This window comes from Hipposideros armiger, unplaced genomic scaffold, assembly GCF_001890085.2.
Source record: "Hipposideros armiger isolate ML-2016 unplaced genomic scaffold, ASM189008v1 scaffold_1184, whole genome shotgun sequence".
In the NCBI taxonomy this organism is placed as follows: domain Eukaryota; kingdom Metazoa; phylum Chordata; class Mammalia; order Chiroptera; family Hipposideridae; genus Hipposideros; species Hipposideros armiger.
In genome coordinates, this window is record NW_017732534.1 from 135642 (window position 1) to 160294 (window position 24653).

At 37.1% G+C, this 24653-nt stretch overlaps 1 protein-coding gene across 1 annotated transcript in view; it reads right to left on the reverse strand.

The window, feature by feature from the left end:
* Positions 1 to 24653, reverse strand: part of ARHGAP42 (Rho GTPase activating protein 42) — a gene marked incomplete at its 5' end in the record, with an annotated part of 199365 nt that overhangs the window by 13499 nt on the left and 161213 nt on the right. Inside the window, 10 exon segments of the mRNA XM_019632832.1 lie at positions 1756 to 1912; positions 2294 to 2674; positions 3963 to 4107; positions 5342 to 5501; positions 10488 to 10593; positions 13030 to 13088; positions 13651 to 13735; positions 14438 to 14512; positions 15517 to 15579; positions 19643 to 19676. Of these exon segments, the coding sequence (XP_019488377.1) occupies positions 1756 to 1912; positions 2294 to 2674; positions 3963 to 4107; positions 5342 to 5501; positions 10488 to 10593; positions 13030 to 13088; positions 13651 to 13735; positions 14438 to 14512; positions 15517 to 15579; positions 19643 to 19676 (1265 nt within the window).

Below are 24653 nucleotides of genomic sequence, written 5' to 3' on the forward strand. Positions count from 1 at the left end.
CTAACTCTAAAATAGTTTATTTGTAAATATTTGAACACAGATCCTGTTTAGTAGAAAGAGATAATTCTGAAACTATGGCCAATAAATGAATTTGTTGATTCAAATTTTGTTTCAAATCATGACTGGAAGGGCATGGTCTATGAAGAGGTGAGACTATTAGGTAGAAAGTGAAAAGGAAGTAAAACTAAGGTACCCTGACTAGGTAATTAGAAAAGTTTCTGTATTTAACAGAAGAGAGCTCAAATTCCTTGAATGGTATTCTAAACTCAATTTTAAAAACTCATCTTATTTCTTTCACAAAGTCCCATAGCCAAGCCATTTGGTAATCTCAAGGATCATTTTACACCTAATACAGAACATACGCTCTCTCTCATTTTAATTTCTTCTTTAACTATCAGTACAATCACAAAACAGAAGCTCTTCTCTTTCCTTTACAAAGGATGGAGTTTATATTCTCCCATCTGCCAGGACATAGTGCCTTAAAATTTAATTTTCCTTACTGGCTAGAACTACATACTGGAGAGTGGACAGATTTATAAATATATTTGTCTGTATCAAGGTAGCTGGATTCTGACCAAGAGAGATAACGTATGTTAAACACACTATGAAACCAAAGCTTTTAATCAAAGAAAGGGAGGAGCAAATTAATTTAAGACACTGTTTCTATGGAAGCAAGCTTAGTAAAATGTCTTAATGGACTTTTGAGGAATAATTTAAATGTCAGAAATACCACCATATTAAAAATGGGCACAGTATTATAGAGAGGGCACAGATTCAAGTCAGAGAACCCTGGGGTAGAATCCCAGCTCTGCCATTTCCTGGCTGAGTGTATGTGGACTGGTTCCTGAAACTTTGTCTTTTAAAATTTTATTATTTTTTTTAATTGAATAACTTTGACATGTAACATTGTATAATCTTGTCACATGTAACACTGTCTAATCCTCAAACTTTCTAGGTATCGTTTCTCATCATCTCTAAAATAAGGTTTATACTACCTACTACACAAGGACACCAGACCTTAGAAGAGATCACTTATGTAAAAATGCCCTGTTAATAGCTAATATAGCACTTGGAAATGCTCAGTGAAAGTCAATAAAATAAACTAAAAGGGAGAGAAACTTTTCCTCTTCGGTTATTGCTTACCTGTTGATCAAGGTTCCCATTTCCCCCGCCTTGCCCCCCTTTCTGGTCATGTCTATGTACTCTATACCCTATCAGACTTTATACTTCTGGGTCATTTCTTCTGATGTAGAAGTGCTCCCTTTGGCCTATCATGTTCCTTGTCCTCTAGGAGCCTGTTTAAATCTGTGAGCAGTCAGGTAGGGGAACATATGATGAGGAGAGAAAGCCAAACTTCACAAGCTAGAGAGCAATTATATTTCTAACAGAGAGATGGGGGTGGGGGGTGGGGGCTGAGATCTGGGCTGGGCACACCTGTCTCCTCAGCTAAGAAGTCCATGTTTAGCTTCATTGGAAAGCTTCTAGTTTCAAAGCCCGTGTTACACAGCTATTTTCACGTCCTTAAATTAAGCCAGAGCTCTGCTTCTAAGGAAAGCGCTCAAAGTGCCTCCCCATGAGATTATTTATATATATCGTAAGCCTACTGTAACTTTTACATCACTTTTAGAAGTCCTATAGAAGTTGACTGTACCCGCTCTACAGATGAGACATTCAGCTGCGGGAGTCCCTTGGATAGCTGAACCCCTACGTATCCCCTGGGAGACGCGGCAAACACAATCTCTCTCTCTCACTTACATGGAGCCGGGTCGCTGGTAGCCATTGCTTGAGGCAGTGTCTAGCCTCAACCTCCTGCACATTTTTGGAGGCAGGTCTGGGTTTGGTGGGGCTTTAGGTGTCTCTTTGGAACCTATGGAAGTTAAGCTTTGAATGGAACCACTGTAGCTCTTGTTTCCTAGAAAGAAAGCCCAAGAAAACAGGCAAGGAGCAATTAGACAAAATAACAGCAATAACACAGTGCACGTGCATAACAAAAGCAAGCATTCTTCGCTGAGCCCAAATGAGAAGGTACAGAATGTGCTTTGAGCACAGCAGCCCATCACTCAGGGAGATCAGAATCTACAGCAATTGCAAAGACATCACCTCACAGAGACGGAAGGAGCCAGGGGAACATGTCACAGCGCACAAGCGTTTGAAAAATCCTAGCTCAGGAACAAAGTAGATAAGCATCGTTAGTCCCTTCACCATTAACTTTCCCCCTGCTTAATCATGCTGAATAATTCGGCAAGTGACATGGAGATAGGGACAGCTTGCATAAGGCTCCACTCTGGCTTACCTTCAGCTGCAGAGATGGATCTGAGAAAGGTCGCTGAGGCTCTTTTTAGTCCTGACAGCCCATGAGGCCCTTTCTTGGTCAGGTCTATGGGTGGGGAAATGTCCCCCGGACTAGTAACTGAGGCGATGCTCTGGCAATCTGATTCTGCATCCGTTTTGGTTGCATCTTCTCTAGAACTGGATTCAGGACTAGTTGTCCAGAGACCAAGGCTTTTCTGTCCATTGGAAGGTGATGGGGATGCGATCCAAGGAATCCCTCCAGATTTCTCCCTGGGCTGGCAGGGAGCCGACTTTGTAGTGCTGTTTTGTTCAGAGGAGTGAGAGGAGAGTGACTCGATGCTCCCCATGGGTGTGCTGACTGGGCTGCTGCTATAGGAGTCACCTGAGCAGGAGTGGAAGGGAGAACAGAAAAGTGGCTCTGTGTTGGGAAGAGCACTACCAGAACCCGTCCGCTCTCCAACTCACACATACCTGTGGCCACCTGACCCCACTGGAGTCATGGGCCGTTACTTGGTATGGAGAACTGTCCTCAGCACTGGAGAAAGGCTTTCACATATGCATTTGAACTTGGTGAATGCATTTTTCAATACTATTCAAGGGAGACTTTTTATATGTGCCCTGACCCTATGAAATAATGTTACTGCTGAAGCATAAGTAGGCTGACTGAATGCAGACAAAATTTGCTTCTAAAACAGGCCTCACAAGTACAAGAACTGAGTCCATGCTGGTATCACAAAACAAAACAAAACAAAACAAAACAAATCAGTGAAAGGGGGACATATTAAAGACATATTTCTGCCTTTTCTTACTTTTCAGATCTCAGGTGATTCTGAGTTACAATCCGAGTTCTCCTTCACTCAAAGGCACCATATAATGTCAGCTGCAAGTTATAAGCTGCTCACAATTTTTAAAAACAGGACTTTTTCCTTTTCTGGCTAAGAATATATTATAGCATCCAAGAATACAGCTAAAAAACTGGCTATTGAACTGGGTGTATTTTTTAATGTTCCCAAAAGTGTAAGAAAAAAATCAGAGAAACTGTAATAAAGTGTTCAAATGTATCTAAATTAAAAACTAGTGTTTTCTATTAAATATTGATTGTGAAAAAAATTGGGGGGACTTAGGGGCATGAAATAAAATGAAAATGGCCACAGTTTAGCACATGATATGGGCCCAAGCTGCCACCCACCTCATCTTGGGGCTTGGATGAGAATAGCAAGTTAGTGATAATGCGTGGTACAGTTTCTCTTTTTATTTCTTTTCTCTCTCTCTTTGAGACACTTTGATACCCAAGAGATGATGCTGTAAGAACATAATGTGAAAGGAAGAAAGAAAATGACTGCTTCAGCCAGACTTTCTCTTGCTTTCTTCTCTACCGCTTTGACAATAGGACAAAACCTGCTGCAAAGTAGCACCTGATGTACTTAATCACAGTTACAGGAGGGGAAAGAAAAAGCACTGAGCAAACTAATTTTTCCCTTTGTAGCAGTAATGAATTTGCTTGTTCAAGGTACCTTGCAACTGCTGACAGAGAACATGTAAATGTTAGAGGTGGGGGAGGTAGTGGGGAGATAGCATCAGGAAAAACATCTTCTATTTCTACCTAATTAGAAGTAGGTAGGCTGAATTAAAGAAGGCAGAGAGCATCTCCCAAAGGCCAGCACACTTACTATCGGGTTCTGCCAAGCACGGAGTATACCTCCCCCTGGGCTTCCGGGAGCCTGTAGAGAGGCAGATTGCGCGCGTCCTTCGGGATCCAGATCGAGACTGAGGCTGAGGAAGAGGAATGCTTGGGTCTGGGGCAGTATGAAAAATCTACACGGAAGAACAATGGGCCGAGGTCAACGAAAAGGTGCAATTGCCATTTTCATCACAGAAGCAGCTTGGCGAGTTATTAAATAATCTTAGCACTGTAATGGTACTTAATCAGTTATATGGCAAGATAAGCTAGATACAAAAAATAAAATCCTAGAGCAATTATAACTTTTTTTTCCCCTTTTACACTGAGAAATGTGTCTTGGCTAGCTTTTCTTTTTGATGCTCCCCCAATCCCCAACAAGGAAATCCAGAAGATTTCCCAATAATTTTAAGAAATCTTTTAAATATGAACAAATATCTATGCCAAGAGACATGCATTCTTTTTATTGTGATATTCTCATCCCCCTTTATGCTGAACATAGCCTTTGGGGAAGAAGTTCATTCTGTATTATGGCCCCCACCGATCGGCCCTTTGTTTCTTAGGAGAAGGTGCTGCTATGCTATTGGCTCTGAGCTGTCAAGAAATGTGACAAGCTGTAGGTAGAGGTCTGAGCACAGCTACAGGATACAGCCATGCACTCTTGCGTTGTGAGGGTGCTTGCAACCTTAGACAGGCACTAAGGTCATTCTTCACAGGCACTAGGAAGGAGCCTGAGAAAGGGAGAGGCACAGTCATTCTTTCACCGGGCTAGATCAGAAAGACATAAATGCATCACAAATGTTTAGATTTTTCAGTGGTCAAATTTGCTTAACAACCCAATCAGTTTGGCTTTCCCAATTTCCAATTTCCATAGCTATGCTAACATCTCACTCTTTTAAAGAAACCCTCCTCAGGGATTGGATATAGAGAAAACTACTTCAACACTCTATTCCTTGAACTTTTTCTACTGTTTTATTTAGAATATCACCTATGCTGAATAATTAAGAGTCTATTTCCAAAGAGATTAAAAGGTTAAAATAGACTTTACTACAAAGTGATTCTAAAGTATTCTCTGAATATGAGCAAAAACCTGACAATATAAATAAGCTAAAGAAGGAAATCTTGAAAAGTAAATGATGTATACAGAAAGGAAATCAACTACCTGGAACATTTTGAGGAGCACTTACAAACCGAACAAGAAAAAAGGAAATCAAAGTTCTCGTGAAGTAATCGATACAAAATTTACAAGACTGACACTTTATAGGAATCCGAATTCATGATGTGAGATGCACAGATGATATAAATGCAAAACCAAGATGATAAAAATGTAAGATACACAATTTGATACTTCTATATGAAAATTCAGCCTACCTTTTCATAGTGCTCTATCAGAATTTCAACCACAATATTCTGAAATTTAATATTCATCATAGCAGCCACAGTTTCTTCCTGTGCTCTCATTAGAGTTGGGCCAAATATGACACCAAGGTTTGACACAGTCATGAGATTTTGTTGGCTATGTAGTGATACTCTGCAAATAATAGCAACAAAAATATCTTAAGTTAAATGTTTAATAATTATAACATATTCTTATCTACTAAATTTGTGACATTAAAAAATGTAAAATATTCCATTATAGGCTATTTTTTCCAAATCGTCAGGTTCAGTCACTCCCAGCTGGCATTAGTGAGTCTAGCCTAAAATGATATAAAAGCTTAACATAGCCCAAGTAAAACATAATTACAAAGGTTAATATATTGAAAGAAAAAAATATTGATTTCCTAACACGAATACAATCACCCTAGAGAGATTATCAGTTGTTTGGTATTTTCTACAGTACTATACTTCTTTTAGAACAGATAGTTGAGAGTAGACTGGTTGTAATTGTATTAGGATTCACCAAACATATTATGAAAATCTACTCCCGGGCATTTTCATAGTTATTATTGCATTTAACCCCAGGAAATCAGTTTTTCCTATTGTACAGGTAAAAAACCCCTGAAGCTCCTTAAGTAAAAATGATGTACTTAAGGTCACAACAAACCAGGGACAGAGATGCTATTTCAATTCAGATCTCCTGAATGAAAGTCAAAGGTTTCCTTGAGCTCCCCACACAAGTCAACTGGCCAAAAATCTTCCCTCCCTTCTTCCATGTATCCAAAACTTCTCTGAGTGGCTCCCTAGGGCTGGGCAATGGGCGAGGCAAACAGTAAGATGAGATGTGAGGGCATCAGTGTTGGCTTGATAATGGAAATGAATCAAAAAGCCTCTGATATTATTGACCTTAGCAAAGTAATCTTAGGAACTATAAAAATGACCTTGACTAATTAACTAACTTGGAAACTGGATATATTCTTAAGAGGAAACCACATTCATTGGACCAGTCTCCTAGGTTAACCACTGCCTTTTCTGTTTTACTCCCAGCCAGGCAAAGTTCTAGGAAGAGCACAACACAAGATTATGTTTATATCTGAGTATGCATCACTAACTACATTCCAAAACCAAAGATAAAATTTTATGGGGAATCCGGGATTTGGGGTTACCCATGCAACTCCTAGTGTAGGACAGGATGTGTCGACTGTGCCATTGACTGATATTTTCCCTGTGCCCAAGAGAGCACTATCAAAGAAGGCACTTGGGTAGAGCAAAAAAAGTTTCAACTTTCCTTCTAATTAAATATTATATTGATTGCTTAATATGTATTAGAGAATGTACTAAGGAAGTGGTATGTAAAGGAAGTAAGCCTGTCTGGATTCAAAGCTTGGATCCATTCAGCTTGGAAGTGGGGTGTAGTCAACCAAGTTATTTAATATCCTTAGGCTTGAATTTCCTCATCTATAAAGTATAAAACTAACAACCCTTATAGGATTGAGGAAATTAAATAATGAGTTAAATTAAGTGAAATATGATCTCAAAATAATATTGTTCTTGTAATTAAATTGGCTTCAGGCACTCTTGCTAAAATGTAAGAGTTCCTGGTAATATAAGTAAACTGGAGTATGTTTACTATTAAGCTCATTAGGAGTAAATTTGGAAAACCCTAAAAATTGGCCTGTTTTGAAGAGGAGACTTGATTACTATTTTGCTCAGAAGATGGAATATTTTGCTGACCCATTTACTCTTCATAGACTTTCCCTTGTGCTGTGCTACTGAGTCGATACAAACCACTGTCACCCATATTTCAGCATCTCTGCACGTGTCCCTCAACTCCTATAGGGAACATAAATCCAGTTGCATTTTTTAATATTTAGAGTCAAAGAAGAGACCACAGATGGCCTTGTTTTAAAGAAAAAGAAAAGGATTCTCAAAAAGGAAGCAATGATTTATACCATGACTCAGAGCTAATTAATGGAGATTTGCAATTGGTCATTTAGTCATTGGCCTTTATACCAGTGACCAATCCAAGTCACTCGTCTTACATTCTCTTTCCTTTACCCATATAAGGTAACCAGGAACCAAGTGTTATTAGTTGTTCGTAGTTTACTTAGTAAGCTGTTAGTCATGTTGATACATATTCCACTGATGCTGCTCAGTCAATGAGATTGGCCTTTTCTAGGTTTAAGAAGAGAGCCAAGGGCATAAGATATAAATAGACATTTTTCCAAAGAAGACATACAGATGGCCAACAGGTACATGAAAAGATGCTCAGCATCACTAATCATCAGGGAAATGCAAATCAAAACCATAATGAGATATCACTTCACAGCTATAAGAATGGCTATTATCAAACAGATAAGAAATACAAATAATGGTAGGAAAGTGAGAAAACGGAACTCTCTTGTACTGTTGGCTAGAATATAAATTGGCACAATCACTATGGAAAACATCATGGGGATTCCTAACAAAAATTGAAAATGTAACTACTATATGATCCAGCAATTCCACTTCAGGGTATTTATTCAAAGAAAATGAAAACACTAACTCAAAAAAACATTTGCCCACCCATGTTCACTGTAGCATTATTTACGCTGGCCAAGACATGAAAACAACCTAAGTGTCCATTAATGGACAAATGAATAAAGAAATTGTGGTGGGGGTGGCTCAGTTGGTTAGAGAGCAAGCTCTGAGCAGCAGGGCTGCCGGTTTGATTCCCACATGGGCCAGTGAGCTGCGCCCTCCACAGCTGGATTGAGGACAACGACTGGACCTGAGCTGCCACTGAGCTGCAGGTGGGCAGCCGGATGGCTCAGTTGATTAGAGTGCATGCTCTTTACAATAAGGTTGCCAGTTCGACTCCTGCATGGGATGGTGGGCCACTCCCCTGGCAACTACATTGAAAACATCAAATGGACTTGGTGCTGAGCTGCACCAACAACTAAGACTGAAGGACAACAACTTGACTTGGAGCTGATGGGACCTGGGGAAAACACAGTGTTTCCCAATTAAGTTTAAAAAAAAAGAAAAAGATAAAAGAAATTGTGGTATATATACACAATGGCATATTATTCAGACATAAAAAAGAATGCAATGTTGCCATTTGTTACAACATAGATGGACCTTGAGAGCATTATGCTAAAAATGAAATAAGTCAGACATAGAAAGACAAATACCATATAATCTCCCTTATATGTGGAACCTTAAAACAAAAAACAATAAGCAAAAAAATAAGCTCATAGATACAGAAAACAGATTGATGGTTACAAGTGTTTGGGGGTGGGAAAAATGGATAAACTTTTTTTTAATTGAATAAATTATTTTTAAAAATAGCAACTTTACAAAATTAGTATCAAAAAGTCAGTAAATAAACTACAAAGAAAAAAAAAAGAGCCAGGATGGTGGTAAAGGATCAGCAAAACAATTTTAAGCACTTTTTCATGGTCAGGTACTCTGCTCTGCTATTCCCTGGTACACACTCACATTAAGGGCGAAGATCGTGTTCATCTAATACTCTGGATAATTAAGCAAGAATGTGTTATGTGACACTCATGTCACTTTTAAAAGCACACTTAAAAAAGACTTTGCTAGAAAACTAGTTTGAATACAGCAAGAAAGTGTCCAATAAATACAGTGTGGTTAGATTTCATGAAGAGGTTATACACAATTCAAAAACATAATTCAAGGCTAATTCTGACCAAGGATAATGAGTCATTGCTTATTAGCTAAAAGAGCTGTTGCCACAGGCCATAGTTAACAATGAACTTGAAATGATGTTGTTCCTAGTAAATTCCTTCATATTTTTTTTTCTTGATTTTTTTTTTAATTCCTTTTTATTTCAATGGGGGCAATTCATATTCTCTCAAAGCCTGCAAGTTGAGACTTACTAATATGTCATGTAGCACTATTTCAAATTAGCATAAATTGAGTTACTACTTCTAGCAAACAAGACGGGATTAATCATTTGACTGTAAATCATGATGCTCACAAAGATGGAAAATGTCCCCACTTAAATGAGATGATAGGGAATTCTTAAGTATGTTTAAAATCTGAATTTGGACTTTCATTTCCAGCACCATGGCAAAGAATCTTCTGGATTAAGAAAGAGAGAGAGAGAGAGAGAGAGAGAGAGAGAGAGAGAGAGAGAGAGAGAGAGACAACTTCTAGACAGGTATGCAAGGGCTAATTTTATGGGCAGATTTGCTAAACTACAATACACACATATTTGGTTAATCATAATTCTAGCTGTTCTGTGAAGTTATTTTTTTCTCACATGTGATTAACATTTAAATCAGTAGACTCTGAGGAATGCAGATTATCCTCCATAATGTCAGTGGGCTTCATCCAATCAGATGAAGGTCTTAAGAGAGAAAGAATAAGGTTCCCTGAGGAAGACAGAATTCTGTCTCTAGGCTGTCTCGGATTCAAGCTGAAATATCAACTCTTCCCTGGGGCTCCAGCCTGCCCTGCAGGTTGCAGGCTTACCAGCCTCCCAATCATGCAAGCCAATTCTGTACAGTCACTCTCATATACACACACGCTCTCTCACACACACGTATATGTGTGTATAGTGTATGTATATGTGTGTATACATATAAACATCCTATTCACTCTGTTTCTCTGGAGAAACTTGACTAATATAATGTCTATCTATCAAGATTTTTAAATACATGGATGAACTAATAGCAGAGTCAGAAAAATCTTCAGAGACCAAGAGATATTACGAATCCAAAGAAGAAAGCTAATGTTAGAATGGAGGTTTGACCTGGCAGAACCTGCTGACCCTGACAGTATGGAGAACTAGTCTTCAAACTTAGGGCTGGCTGACAAGGTATCTAAAAGAATAGGAAAACAACTGCATATCCCTTCATATATTTTTAAGTTGCAATGCAAGTTTCTCATCCTTAGCTTCACAGTTGCAAAGGATATAATCATTTGCATGTTGTAAATATACACAGGTATATACACATGTACATATAGATATATCTTACAAATAAACTGCCACATCATTTTTAAGCACATTTTATGACTGCATTACAATAGCAATATCATAGCACCATTATACAATTTAAGAAGTCATGAACAAGGTTAACTTTGCCACTTAAACAAGTAGTTAAGTGAAGAATATGAGTCAGAGAATTACTTGACCAAATGCTTTATTAAGATGTCCAGCATCTCTCTGTTTTTTTCTGGCAATTTGTGCACCAGTGCGTGTACAGCCTCCACCCGGTAGTTTTGGTCATCAGATTCTGTAACATAAAAAGCGATGCAAATGCTCAAGTTTTAATTGCATTCAAATGTGTATGTAAACATTAGTAATTACCATAACCACTCCCACTCCTCATGCCTCATAAACACTGCTTCATGTGGTATTATCTAAAGCTAAGTAACAGGTCTATGGCCATGAAGTTAGTGAGTAGAGAAGTTAACAAACCCAGGTCTGTCTAATCCAGACCTGGGCTCTTCACCACTGAACTATATACTTTCATACAACCAGAACGCATCACCTGCTTTGGTTTTGCTACCCAAGGACAGAATCACACCTTTAGCAATGTGAGTGATTATTGCTATTGTTAGAGACTGCCTAATGTGTAAGACACCACAGTATACTTTATCATGCTGAACCGTCCTACTGACTCCATCAGACCAGAGAAAGCAGGCATTCCTTCCCCCGTTTTACAGGTTCAAAAACCAGGAATCATTTTTCTGAAGTACAGAATCATTGTGCAAACAGAGGCCTACTAGATTTTAAGCCCAGGCTGACAATGGTAAATCTAAAAAGTGAAAAGTCATCTACAGCAAGTCTAGTCTGCCCGTCAAAAGCCACGATGCAGACATGTCTCCTAGAGAAACTTCTAAAGCTTCAGATGAGGAATCTACTTAACATTCTTTTACTATAACAAACAAATTCCGGGGTAACTGCCTACACCCTACCAAACCCTTTCTCTGGAAAGTGCCCAACCCATAAAGCTTGTATTATGGGACCACCATCTCTTCTATTTGAAGGAAGGAAAGACTGGACCAAACACAAGCTCTCTACCAGGAGCTGGAATGGAGTTACCTAAACGGATCTGTCTGTTGGGTATGTGAAAAAGAAGATCATGTGAAACCAGGGCTGATGTGAACAAATATGCTCCAAAGCAAAGAATACTTGACCGGAAAGGAGACAAGAATTAGGCACCTATGTAGCAAAGAACAGAGATGAGAGACCCTCCAAAAAGAGCGGGAGGGAAATGCCGATTCCCAACTTTAGGGTTCCTGGTTGCAGGCCCGAGGAAGCTTGATGACCTCTCTTCTGCCAAGGAATTCTGTAAGGCACCTCTTGGTCTCTGGATAGCTTTCCCTTTTTACTGAGCTGGATTTCTGTTGCTTGAAATCAAATACCTAATGTTATTAACTTAACATCTAGAAAATGGGATTACCCTTGACCCAGACAAAAGATGGACTCTTATAGATAGGAACATATTTTAATTATCATGGTCGTGAATAATATGGTCATTATTTGCCACAGAATAAGTGGAGAAAAAAAAATCTTATGACCAAACGTTTGTATCAAAACCACCAGCACATTGAGTCATTTTAGCTAAGTGGCCATTTGTTATAAAACAAATTTTTTATAAGAAAGAGTTCTAAGTTAAGATGAAACACACTGGCTTGGAGCTGTGGTACTGCCATGAATTACTACTGTCCTTGGACAAAGTTTTGCCTGTCCTGGGTCCTGATTTCCTAGTCAGTGAAATAAGAGGTCAACTTATATATTTCCTAATTTCACGAAGGTAGATTTTTATGGAGAGAATATAGAGTGAAGAGCTTCCAGGAGAAAGCTCAGTAGGATAGTAGTATATATCTATTTACAAGATCATGCGGTCAGTCTGTAAGCTGGATTAAAAACCAAGGTCACTCAACTTTATCTGATACTTTTATCAGCAGACTACGTTTCCTGTGACATTACAATGTGTGGTAATAAAATGATATGACTGATTCCTTTCTTGGATTGTGAAAAGTACTGTTGTTACAGTCACACCTCATACATTTTAACAATGAAATGCCAACTCCAATTGTTACAAGTCATTGAGACGTGCTCACATGGCGCCATGGAACTCTGGTCCCAATATTTTCAAAGTACGTGTTTCTAACTTCTCAGGTTCCATGTTTCTCACTGACCCCCTTCCTACCTCTCCAAAAGTTTTTAATTAAACCTCTCTATTCACATAACATTTTAACAGTCACAGATATAAAGAAATAGCATAGATATGTGATCATCAATACTGCAAATATAATATGGGGGGAAGGAGATTGATGGAAGTACCTGTTACCTGACAAAAATATCTGATTCTCCTCTCCAGATTTAGGAAAACTGTACATACTTGTAGTCTATCTATTTAACCATAAAATTCTTCTTGTAAGAAACTGACATCCATCCATCAACCAAGGAAAATGTATTAGAATAATCCCTCAAAAGTCTTTCTAATCATGCCAGACTGTCACCCCACTGAAGTCTTGTTAAGTGACAAAATAGTTTAGTTCATTCAGTAATTTCTTACTTGTTTATAAACCATATTATAAGCTATTAAGGATCAGATTGACAATTTCTTAAGCATATGTCGGAAAATCTTAACTAGCTGGCTTAAACTTATACCTCTCAGTAATACAGCATAAAACTATATCAATGGAAGCATACTTACTAACAGCAACAATAAAATCTTTGTGTAATTTGTAAGTCATCAGTGGTTCAGCAAGGCACCTACAATGGAGAATGAAACACACTTTAGAATGGCAGTATCTTTTTATTTCCCCTAAACTTTCAGTGCTTAAGAATTGGGTGGATGCTGTATGGTCAAGTCCTAGGAGGACGCTCCCGGCAGTGCTAAAATGCAGACCTCAGTCATCAATGCCCTTTTGCATTTCTTGCAACAATTCTATTAAAAAGGGAGGGAGCCTGAGAGATGATTATTTTTACTTTCTGAGCGAAACTCCTCTCAGATATGGAGATAACAGTTTAAGGAAAACAAACAACTTTCAATTTTAACTTATTTTTAAAAAATACATGGGAACCCATGTTCAAATTTAATATGAAACAGAAATTATTTAGTATCCATAAAATACTGCAGCCTTTTAAGTTTGCTATTTGAAAAATCAAGTGTAAGTTTGAGCACACTAAACAAACATCACCACCTTGTGCTGATTCACCTTCAGTAAAGGAAATGAGGGAAGTTCACACACACAGGCTCCCTGGAATCACCACGGCTGCCCAAGCCAGTGAGTGAGAGGCCGCAGACAGAGTCCCAGGAGGTAAGCCCCCTCACCTGAGGTAGTTTTTCAGTCCACTTGTTATTGTCTTATTATCCCATAGTTCAATGTCAATGTCAATATCAGGAGGGGATTTTGGAGCTGAAAGAATAAAAATAAGGTGTTTAAACTGTGCAATTCAAAGTATCATTCGCCCCATTAAGGAAATGGATACAAACATTAAGTAGGTGAAAGAGAGAGGCATTTATTTCTTAGGATGCCAACGGAGTTAACGTTAGGGTTGTTGTTTGTGTGAGTCTGTGAAAAACTCACTTTGAAACTAAACCTCAAAGATGTCTTGTGGAGTAATAGTTTCCCAAATCAAATTCTTGCGAATTGCTAACATCACAGAGCATTTACCATGTGCTGGGCATGCTCCTAAGTACTTTATATTGACTAACGTATCCAATCCTCACAATTCTTAATAAGGCAGGCACTATCATTATCCCCCCTTTAGAAATGAGGAGGCTGAAGCCCAGTTAAGCAAATTACCTAAGGTCACTTTGAAGGGGCTGAGTTAGGATACCAAGCGAGGCAATCTGAATCCAGCACCCCTAATTCTCATTGCTCCTCCTGCTAGTCAATGGACGCTTGAGAAAAGTACATTATAAAAGGCCCCCTCTCAAATTCTGACTGTTCATCTACCATAATGAACATTAAAAGTTGAATACAAATATTAATTTTAAATATTACTTGAAACTACTCAAAGATATGCAATGGTCTCTATCTCAAAAAAACCCATGGTTTGGATTATCTGGAAGAATAGAAGAATTAATTAAGTAACTGGCTTTATCCAAAACTTACAAAATGTAGTGTTCATAAGTTTCTGAACTTTGGAGTTGACTCCTCCTATTCGGTAGAGGCCTAAAATGGTGATGCCTAATGGGAAGAAAGAAAGAAAAAAAAAAACAAAAAACAACAACACAAGAAAATGGCTTGAGACACAGCTGCCCAAGTACAGAATGTTAAAAACTCAGACATATGCCTACACAGAATTTGAAAGCTACTTATCCGATTTTGCAGTCTAACTTTAGCAAACCTACCCTGGAAACACCCGCCAGACACCTATTTCTCAGAACAGACACTGAACAGTGATTTGAAAATGTCTGAAGATCTTTAACGCAGCGAAGCACACTTGCCTATTCACCACTATGTGAATATAAAAAAGCACTGAAGATGGAAAGGGATGAGCAGTATTGCTCATCTATTTCTCCAGTCATGGAGTGCTTGCTGCATGTTGAACAGTTTTATAGCATTTATATCTTCATTTTAAAGGTGAGGAAATGGATTCAAAGAATTTAAGAAACCTACTTAACGCCTCAAAACTTCTCAAACTTTTTGGCAGCACCCAAAGTTGAATCTAAGTTTAAAGAACTCCCAAGTCCAATCTGAGTTTCACTTCAGACAAATTTTTCCTGGAACTGAAGGAGTCTAACAGGCAACTAGAGAGTGCTTCAGGAGAGAGGTCATGACTAGAGTGAGCAAAGGTAGTAAAATTGTGACAGTAACAGAAATCACGGAGGAAAATAAAGTAGGAAAGGAGGGGCTAGAGACAAGCTACTTAGGAATACTACTGACCTCCCTAAAGCCGCAAAACAATTTAAAGAGGTGCTTACAATAATACATAATACAGAGTCCATCAAAAAGAAGTCAACTGAGGATGTATAAGGAAACGTCATTAAAAAGAAGCATATTTAGAGGATGGTTTTTGGTAAACTGAAGTTCAAAGTATAGCTATTTATGTTGTCATATAATTTACATATTCATATAATTCTTAAAATTGATCTCATGCTAATGACTAAACACATCCTCATTTTCCAAATGGTTTCTAGATGGAGGATGGACCACACAACAGTAACAATGCACTTGTCGGGCATACTGACCTCTTGTTTCCACAGCCTGAATGCATTTTCTCACGAAGTTGAACCCTGCTTCATTTAAGTACACTGAAAATAAAAGAAAATCATGTTAAGTGTTTATTCTGAATTTACAGTCCCCCTTCAGTTGGCTCTGTTGTTTTATAACTTAATGGCAGTTTTGGTTAGAGTCTTAATTTTTACATGGGATAGAAGTGGAGGAGGGAGGTTCATATTCACCCAAGTTATTACATCAATGTGCTTCCTTAGAAACATAAATCCCTCACAGAAAGTAAATATATAACATTGATCCCATCCATTTTTCCTAAAATTAGCAATATCCTGCATTACAAGTTTTACAGAGGATAGAATTAAATAAGAATAAACTTTTATTGTGTTAATAACTATATTAGAAGCTATTCCCATGCATATTTTTTCCCCCACAGGATTCTCAAAACAACATTATGAGGTAGAGAGAAATCTTTGCAACCTTACATGATTTACTGGGTTGCTGAAAATTTCATTTTTGTTGTTCTAAGCGCTAAAGCCAGAACTCTAACTCAGGCCTCTTGATTCAAAGCCCAATGTTCTTTCTATTGCATTTTGTATCATATTCAAAATATTTCAAAACAAGCTTAGTTAAAAATCCCTCAAAGATCCTACATTATAAAATAGCAATTTATTGCTTTATGCCAGATTTTCTTTAAATATGTTCTAATTTTTTTAAGGTTTTGTGGCCAGATCACATAAACTACTTGTTTAAAGAAAAAGGATTTAAGAATACCAAGTAACAGAGGAAAAACTAAAAAAAAAAAATTTGCACTATAATGAAAATTTTTATCACATGTGGTAGATATATTTCTTAATATCCCCAGAAAATAATACATGAAGACAATTCAAGCCAATAAAAAAATTAAAACTGGCTTCCATTTAAAGATGATTGATTAAACACAAGCACATTCATGTAGCCAACAGAGATCCACAAACAAAAAAATAGATATCAAAAAATTATGCTAAAAAACTAAGAAGGGGTGCCAGCAACAGATGAAAAACTTTGAAGAAACTCTACACACAGAAAACCACTAAAACCAAATTGACTGAAAGTTTTGAGAAATCTGTGGCCCAGAAAACTAGAGGTACTGAATGAAAGAATGTTCATCATGTGTTGTTAGGTAGAAAAAGTCATCTACAGGTCACTATGACCCAATTTTTTTAAATGTAAAAATTTGAGGGTATTTTTTCCTAGGAAAAAGCTTCACAAAGATCCATATAAACTGCAAGTAAAAAAGAAGAGGACAAAGGTAGAAATTATCATTTTTATTCATATTTTTAATACAGTTCTTCAGAATATTTTTTTAAAATATCAAGAGATTAAAAAATGTGAAGTTGTCAAAACTAAAACATGTATTGCCACAAATAGGAACTGGCTCATTTCTATGTCCCCAGGGCCCTAGGTCAAGAGAACAGAACTCAGTGAATGCTTTGGGTGAACTCAACATCCAAGAAAGAATGGCTATTAAACAGGCATCTTATTACAGTTGACTACCTACAAGAGTGGAACTCCTTCTGAACACGAAGAAGTGATTGCTTGTTTGCAATAACCCAAAATACTAAGCCTTTTATACATTATACATTCAGACATTTTGGTGAATGGAGAGGTGAGAAGTCAATATAAAGTGAATAAACAAATGAACAAATTATTAATATTCAATTTTAAGAACAAAAACTAGCCCAAAAATGTAAACCTAGGTTAAAAACAATACACTACCATTTTTTGGTATCAATTAAAACTGCAAGTTCCTGGCATTTATAATGTTTGGTTCTTGAGGTCACACTGTTCAACTTGTCAATAAAAATGATTAAAACAGAAAATCATTTGTAAAGAATTTCAATAAAACTTGCCCTTGGCAAAATGAGCAAACTGTGATATATAAAAACAATTTAAGTATCCATTGTGAAAAAAATAAGCAATAACCAGGCTATATATTGAAGGTATTCTGGGACATTTGGCTACAACACCCTAGTCCATTCTAATAAACCGACATCACAGGCTCATTATGAAGAAAATCTTACAGATATTTGGTCTGACTTCCAGGTCATTCCATGGGTGCTGCTGTCCTGATGTGTCCCACGGATCTTGTGTTTCAGCTCTCTTCACATGAGTAAATGAAACACTACCCATCAATTCAGAGATGTGGAAGAATATGTTGGCAAAAATAACCCTGAATTTTTGTTTTGTTTCCTTCGAACAGCCTTTGCTATTTACCTGGAAGAGTACAGAGATGGCACCCAGGTTTGTTTAGAACCAGGCAAACCTAGGATTGGATCTCAGCTAGTTTACTGCTGTGTGAATGGGAGTGTGCCTATTAACACATATGAACTCTAGCTCTTTCATTTATAAAATGGGGAAAATAAGACTATGAGTGCTAAAGGGTTGTAGTAAGCTAAAGGCAAAACCACATGAATGCCTAACAATGGAACAAAACTAATTAAATGCTAGTTTCTTTCTCCATGTGCTCCTGTCCGCACATTATTTCTATATGAACGAAACCAAAGAAATGATGAAAGAAGTCAGTCATGAAATCTAATCAGATAAAAGAGACTTTTCCACTAACTATTAATAGCTGTGTTACTGGGTATAGCTTTAATTTATCTATGCCTCAGTTTCTTCTTCTATACAAAATGGATAACAGCAGTGTTTTCTTCATAGGGCTGCTTACAGATGAAATATGTTAACATTTGTGAAACTCCTAGAATAATGCTTGAAATATAGTGTTACAGAAGGATTGCTATTATCCTCATTATCATTGGCTAGAGGGGAATGTAAATATCTCCATATGTAAATTACACGAACAAGGTATTTTCTGGGCATGGCTGAAGTCACTGGGGCTTGAAGAATTGTCAGCCAGGGGTGTTCTTTTTCAAAGAGGCATATGTATTACCTATTTTAAAAATATCTGGGACTACAGCAATCATCTCTTTCTTTAAACAAACACAGATCAGGCATAACCCATTCAGGCTCTGTGAATCTAGCTGGCCACTGAAAAGATAAGTCGGATATTAAGAAATGTCCCTGTACGTTCATTATACTTCAATAAATTCTAATGAACAAACATCCTCTCCCTGGAACTGAATAGGTATCAGTAACCTTGAATTACTGTTCACCTGCATTTATTGCTCCTTTCTGCAAGAGAATAACGTTTCTCAGCTCCCTCAGAGATAGTTTGGCCATGAAATAGGCACTAGCCAATGAAATATGAATGGAAATGACAAATATCACCATCCAGCAGACACAGAGACCCAGTATGTAGCTTGCCATGTTCTTTTTTCACTCTGGCATGAGAATACAGAGAAGATATTCCATGAGCCTGGGTTCCAGAGTGAAAATTATGTGTAAGAGAGCTATAGCTGACCTGAATGGACAAACAGCATAGTCAAGGAATAAACCTTGACTGTGGTAAGCCTCTGAGATTTGAGTATCAACTGTTATCACAGTATAACTGGCTGGTTCTGAGTTAATTATATATCACTTAAACATTTTGCCATGGCCAAAAGGACTAAATTAAATATAGCCAATACCACACAATTAACTTTTCCGTGCTTAACTAGAATATACCCATTTTTTTCAGCTACTGACTTGTCAATTCATACAAAGAGGAAACAAAAGGCAGTCGTGTCAGTGCCCATTCACGGTTGCCTTGCAAACTACTATTCAACAGCACCTTCGTGGACGCCCACGGAAGTTTCTGCTGAGTTCTGAGAAGAGGGCAACATGGCTTAAACAGGACACAGCACATGACTGATGTAAAGGCCACAGGGGTGGTTTTCTGAGGGCGTCAGGGACAGACACAAATTCTGTAAAGAAAAAGAAGCAACCTTCCGAAGCCATGAAGGGGTTACTGCTAAAGAGAACTAAACAAAAATCGGTTCTCTGTATAGCTTCAAAAAAAAACAAAACAAAACTGGGAACTTCCTTAGTATTCAAATGAAATGTCCATGGAAAGCAGTCTTACTAAATCAAATCACACCATGAGAGGCTGATAACTTATCATAATTCTCCGATAGTGGAGGACAAGGGACCCCTGCTGTGAACAGTAGAGAATGGAGCACACGCATCCTTCATAGTTAGGAATGCTGATTGCTGAGTCAGGACGCCACGCCTGGCCCAGAGCAGGCAGCCAATAAATCTTACTGATTGATGGCTTGCTGGTTGCCGGTTTGTACCCGGCTTACTCAGTATCCTCCTTGGATGGTTTCTACAAGGGATAGAGCTTATCAGCTAACTGGAACTGCTTTACCAACTCCTCACCAGGGCTCTACCTCAGCCCTGTATCTCCCTGTTACAGAGAGGACCAGAGGGATACGAAGAATACAACCACCAAATTCCCAGGAATCGAAATCCTCTAATATTAATGATACTTGGCCTTCGGGGGTAGAAGTAGAAAATAGGTTAACTCCATGAGCTTTATTTATTCCATCAAAAGTTAAAAGTAAACATTATTTTTTTGTCCCTCTGAAAACTATTCAGGGCTAAAGCTTTTATTTAAACAAAGTTTCTATAGGCAGTTTGGCAGCACAAAAGCTATTAATCTCAACAGAATTCAAACAGCCATGAGGAAAAGAAAAAGAATAGTCTTCCATACAAGTAACAAAACAAAAGTCCTTGTACCTTCAATTTCCCAGTAATGAAAAACCCAGCATGTCCTTACAGATGTAATCTACGTGGCCTTACAGTACATTCTCAGGGTTGACAAGACAAAGCAACCTTGGTCTGTAATTTCTAATTCACTTTTCTAATCTGACATTTCAGATTAAAAGGCACCTTATCACAGACAACTAGTATTACACTGTATATGGCTTGAAAGAAACAGAAAAAAGAAACAAGTACATTTATTGGTGTTTGTGATACCTGATACCCACAGGACCTTTTCTCTTCTCCCTAAAGGATGATTAACTCTCTACAACCATGGCCCAAACTGTTCCTTTTTGCTGCTCTGAGGAGAATGTGCACTATGACCCTTTTTCTGGATCTCAGTGATGGAAACAAAACTATATTTGATCAGGGGCCTGAGGATGTGGTAGAAAAGGAGGATATAACCTACAGACGGCTGAGAACGTCCAGAACTAAAGTATCTAAACAGCAGTATGAAGCTCAAAACCTTTCATGATAGATGGCAATTCCTCAGGATAAGAAGAACCAGCTTAATTTTGCTATTTATTGCTGCAAAGAATCCGCTCCCTAGGCACAGATGGGAAAGTCACTGAAGCACACAGTGGCAAAAATTTAGAGTTGTTGGGCAATTTTGACAGTATCTTTTGGTCCAATCCCTTTGATTTGTACATGAGGACTCAAAGTTAAGTGACTTTGCCATTATATGGGCAAATAATGACTTTTTAAAGCAGAAACATCATTTGAAAGAACTTTCTATTCACAATACCTGGAATAAAGTAGGTCCACACTGGAATATTACTGAACTGAATTGCATGCGAGAATGAGAACTGAGGACCTTTTCTTTCAAAGCTCTCTAGACCTAGAGTAGAAGGATCAGCTAAACAGCCATCACATCAAGCTTACGTTTGAGTGAAAATAAGGTTCAGAGCACAGAGAATGCAACAGAAAGCAAGCCTAAGAAAAATGACAACTGCCCCTGATAACTAGTCCCAGGATGGAAGTCTTGGGACAGAAAGGCATATCAAGAAATACAATTTTTTTCTTTAAAAGATGGGCTCAGATGGCAGAATTATAAAGAACTATTGGCAAGCTATTCTTAACAAAATATCCCCAATGGCATGGCTTGAGAAACAGTTCTGTTCTAATCTTAATTGAATAATATCTGTTTAATATTTATGATAGACATTGTTATTCTCAAAATGAATTAATTCCCAAAGTCCTATAATTTCGAGATACGGGTACTATGACATATTTTACAAACACAGAAAAGTGTTTAAGGATTTAATATCCTATTAACTGACCAATACTGTAGATTTTTTTATTTTTGGTGCTGTATTCATTAAGATGAGTAAAACTTTCGTTCTCTATTGAATTATACTAGTCTCATTTACAGCATCTTTACTCTGAAAACAGTCAATTAATAATAACCACAAAGTAGGGAGACATTTTCATGTTAGGCTTGTAAAGAGAGTCTCATTCCTCTACAGTCACAGAATAGTTTTACTCCTCATTTTATGGCATATGTTCTCTGTATATTCACAGTATGGCCCTCTTTTAGGACCCTAGATAGTTTTTACCTGGTTGCTTTTAGGGTTATCAGTGAAAGCAGAGATGTTATGACTATTTTTAATGGTTTACACTGAAAACCAATTTTTACCTGAGTTTTATATTTTACCATCCTAAGCTTCACTATTATCTTCAGCACTTCAACACACAGACACATTCAGTCAAAAGTGAGTTTCCAAAAGATAACAAGATTATTTTAAGATCAACAGAATCCATCTGAATTAACCAAAGCTATACAGAAGCACTTATTAAGGTGGCAAATGAATCAGGACAATACTGGTTTCAAATACCAATTGTGAGAGAAGTTACATATTAAAATTATCATAATTCCACTTTGGGAGGAGTCAAAAGTCAAAAAGGGACATGGAGAACCTCAAAAAACAGGTTGATGTGTTATGTGTGGAAATGATGTGTTGAAGGTACCATCATAAAGATATAAACCACTCTGAAATCATAACATGATGAACTCACATGATTTATTCAAGACTTAAAAAAGAGGTCTGAGAACTTCATGATCACTGGAATATAATTTTGAACTGAAACAAATAAAATTCTGGACACGTCACTAGGAAAAAAACATGACACTGCTTTTAGGTTAATAGGACCATATGCTTGAATCTGGAATACTGTTGAGTGTTCAGACACATCCTATGAGTCATTAAATCACTAGAAAAACATTGGTTGATAAGACACATAATAAAAGAGAAAAGGGGTAAAATTACAGTCTCAGCAAGAGATTCAAAGTACCATTAATAAATTTTAGGCCTTGATGCAGTAGATGACTTTGGCAATTACATGCCAAAAAAATTAAAATTCAGAGGACTTGGAAAGCCCCTTGACCAGACTAAGAGGCAAGCCATTTTAAATAAAGGGTCTTCATGGCATGCTGGACTGAAATGTTTAGAAAGCCTTGGTCACGCAAGCTAGCAATACCAGAAAGTCCACCCCAGCTGCAAGGAATTTAGTTCTAGAAGTTGCATTCAATCCTGTGCCTCCATTAGGTAGTTTCTTTTATTGATGACATATGCCATAGTTCCGCCTTTCTAACTGGGTGGTGGTGATTCTATTTGAGTGAGGAAATTTGAATCTCCAAGAATGTTTAAAAACAACCAAAAACAAGTGTAATTTTGGATAAGTTGGCTTTATGTCATGTAATAAAACATTTTGAAATCACTATGTAATTTTGTAATTTATTTAGAATGTTTAGAATGCTTAAAGGAATATTAATCTCTGCATTTATAAGGCAATTTACTAGATTACAGAAATTGCCAGGTGTTTAGGAAGATCATGTTAGCCAGAATCACAAATTTGTCTTATTAGGGTCTTGAATTTGGGAGAATGAAATTTACTAGTTTTGAAATTATAGCTTGATCTAAAGAAGCTTGATTGACGAAATTTGAATTCTATTAAATTTATGAAAAAATAAACTCAAAATAACTTATTTTTTAAAATCAGTACATTTATAAATAAAATAATATCTGTATGTTGATTAAAAGTAGGCTTGAAGAAAAAATATAGCTTAAGATAAAATAAAAACTTATAACTAAGGTTAAGATTTATAACTTCAAGCACTACATATTCATAAAGTGAAGGTAATTGTAATATTCCTTTCTATGATCAAAATCTCCCACTGGGCAATAAAAGCCTACTGGCTCTAAGAGTAAGAATCAGAGCAATTATGTACTGAGCACACATTTCACAGAAGGCCTGCATCGAGTCCATTACTGAGAAGGGGAGATGCGTCCTATCACAAGAAGCTCAGAGAACCGGGTAGGAAACTAATACACCATACCCAAAGCCAGAATGTGAGAAATGATGCAAACACGTAGAATCTAGACAGTTATTTTTCTGAAAAACACACCATTTCATAATTACAAATGGTGGCATAGTGATGAGTCAGGTGGCTAAGAATACAGGAAAACTGATTTTCAGAAGAGAAAGTTTTTATGACACAAAGTCCCTCCATCACAACATAAGTACATTTGATAACTTTCTTATTCTAATTTTCTAGTTATGACAGAAACCCTAGTTCCATAGGTACATTAAGTATCAAACATATTCTGATTGACTTGACCATGTCCCCATTCAAAAGCCTTCCTTATGCAATACCTACCATACATAGGTTCATTTGTTTTCCAATAAGGAGTCATCCTTGAGTAGCTTATTTGAATTTGAAAGGACTGTCTTTATCATGGATATAAACAATGAAACCAATATTAGAAAGCACATTCCAAACTCTACTCAAATGCAAAATATAAAACAGATTACTGCTTAGCTTTTCAGGTGGTTGTTTAGAATGAACATTCAGTACTCATACAACTTTGTTGGTTAATGATTCTGTGATTAGATACAAGTAGGCAATGAAAGATTTTATACTAATCACTTTCCTTGATTAGCAATAAACAAAGGAATGCAAGAATAAAAACTGAAAGTGTGTTTTAAAAGTCTTTAATATTAAAGGTATTTTAAATCATGCATTTTCTTTTAATAATTTTTTGAATCACTAGGAAGAATTTCATTCAGTTAAAATGATAGGCTTCTTCATACAGTCAATATTTATGACTTTCAAATGAGTACTTTCCCGGCTTCTATATTTACTTCATTGTAACATATTTTAATAGCAATTTAAAAGTCAAGGTTTTTAATTCTGTTTTAAAAATAAATTTAGACATGAGATTTAGACATGAGATTTAGACATGAGATCATGAGAGACAGTTAATTGAGTAAAAAAAACCTTGAAATTGCTTTAAAAGATATACACAGAACCTTAGAAACAAATATACAAACTTGTTTTAAATGTCAAATAATCTGATGACATAAAGTACATATGATACTGTGCTAAGGTCTGGCTGCCTGCCACTTGAAAAAGTTAAAAATTGAGAGACAAAGTTGGTGGAAATAAACGCAGGATTATTCAGAATGCCGA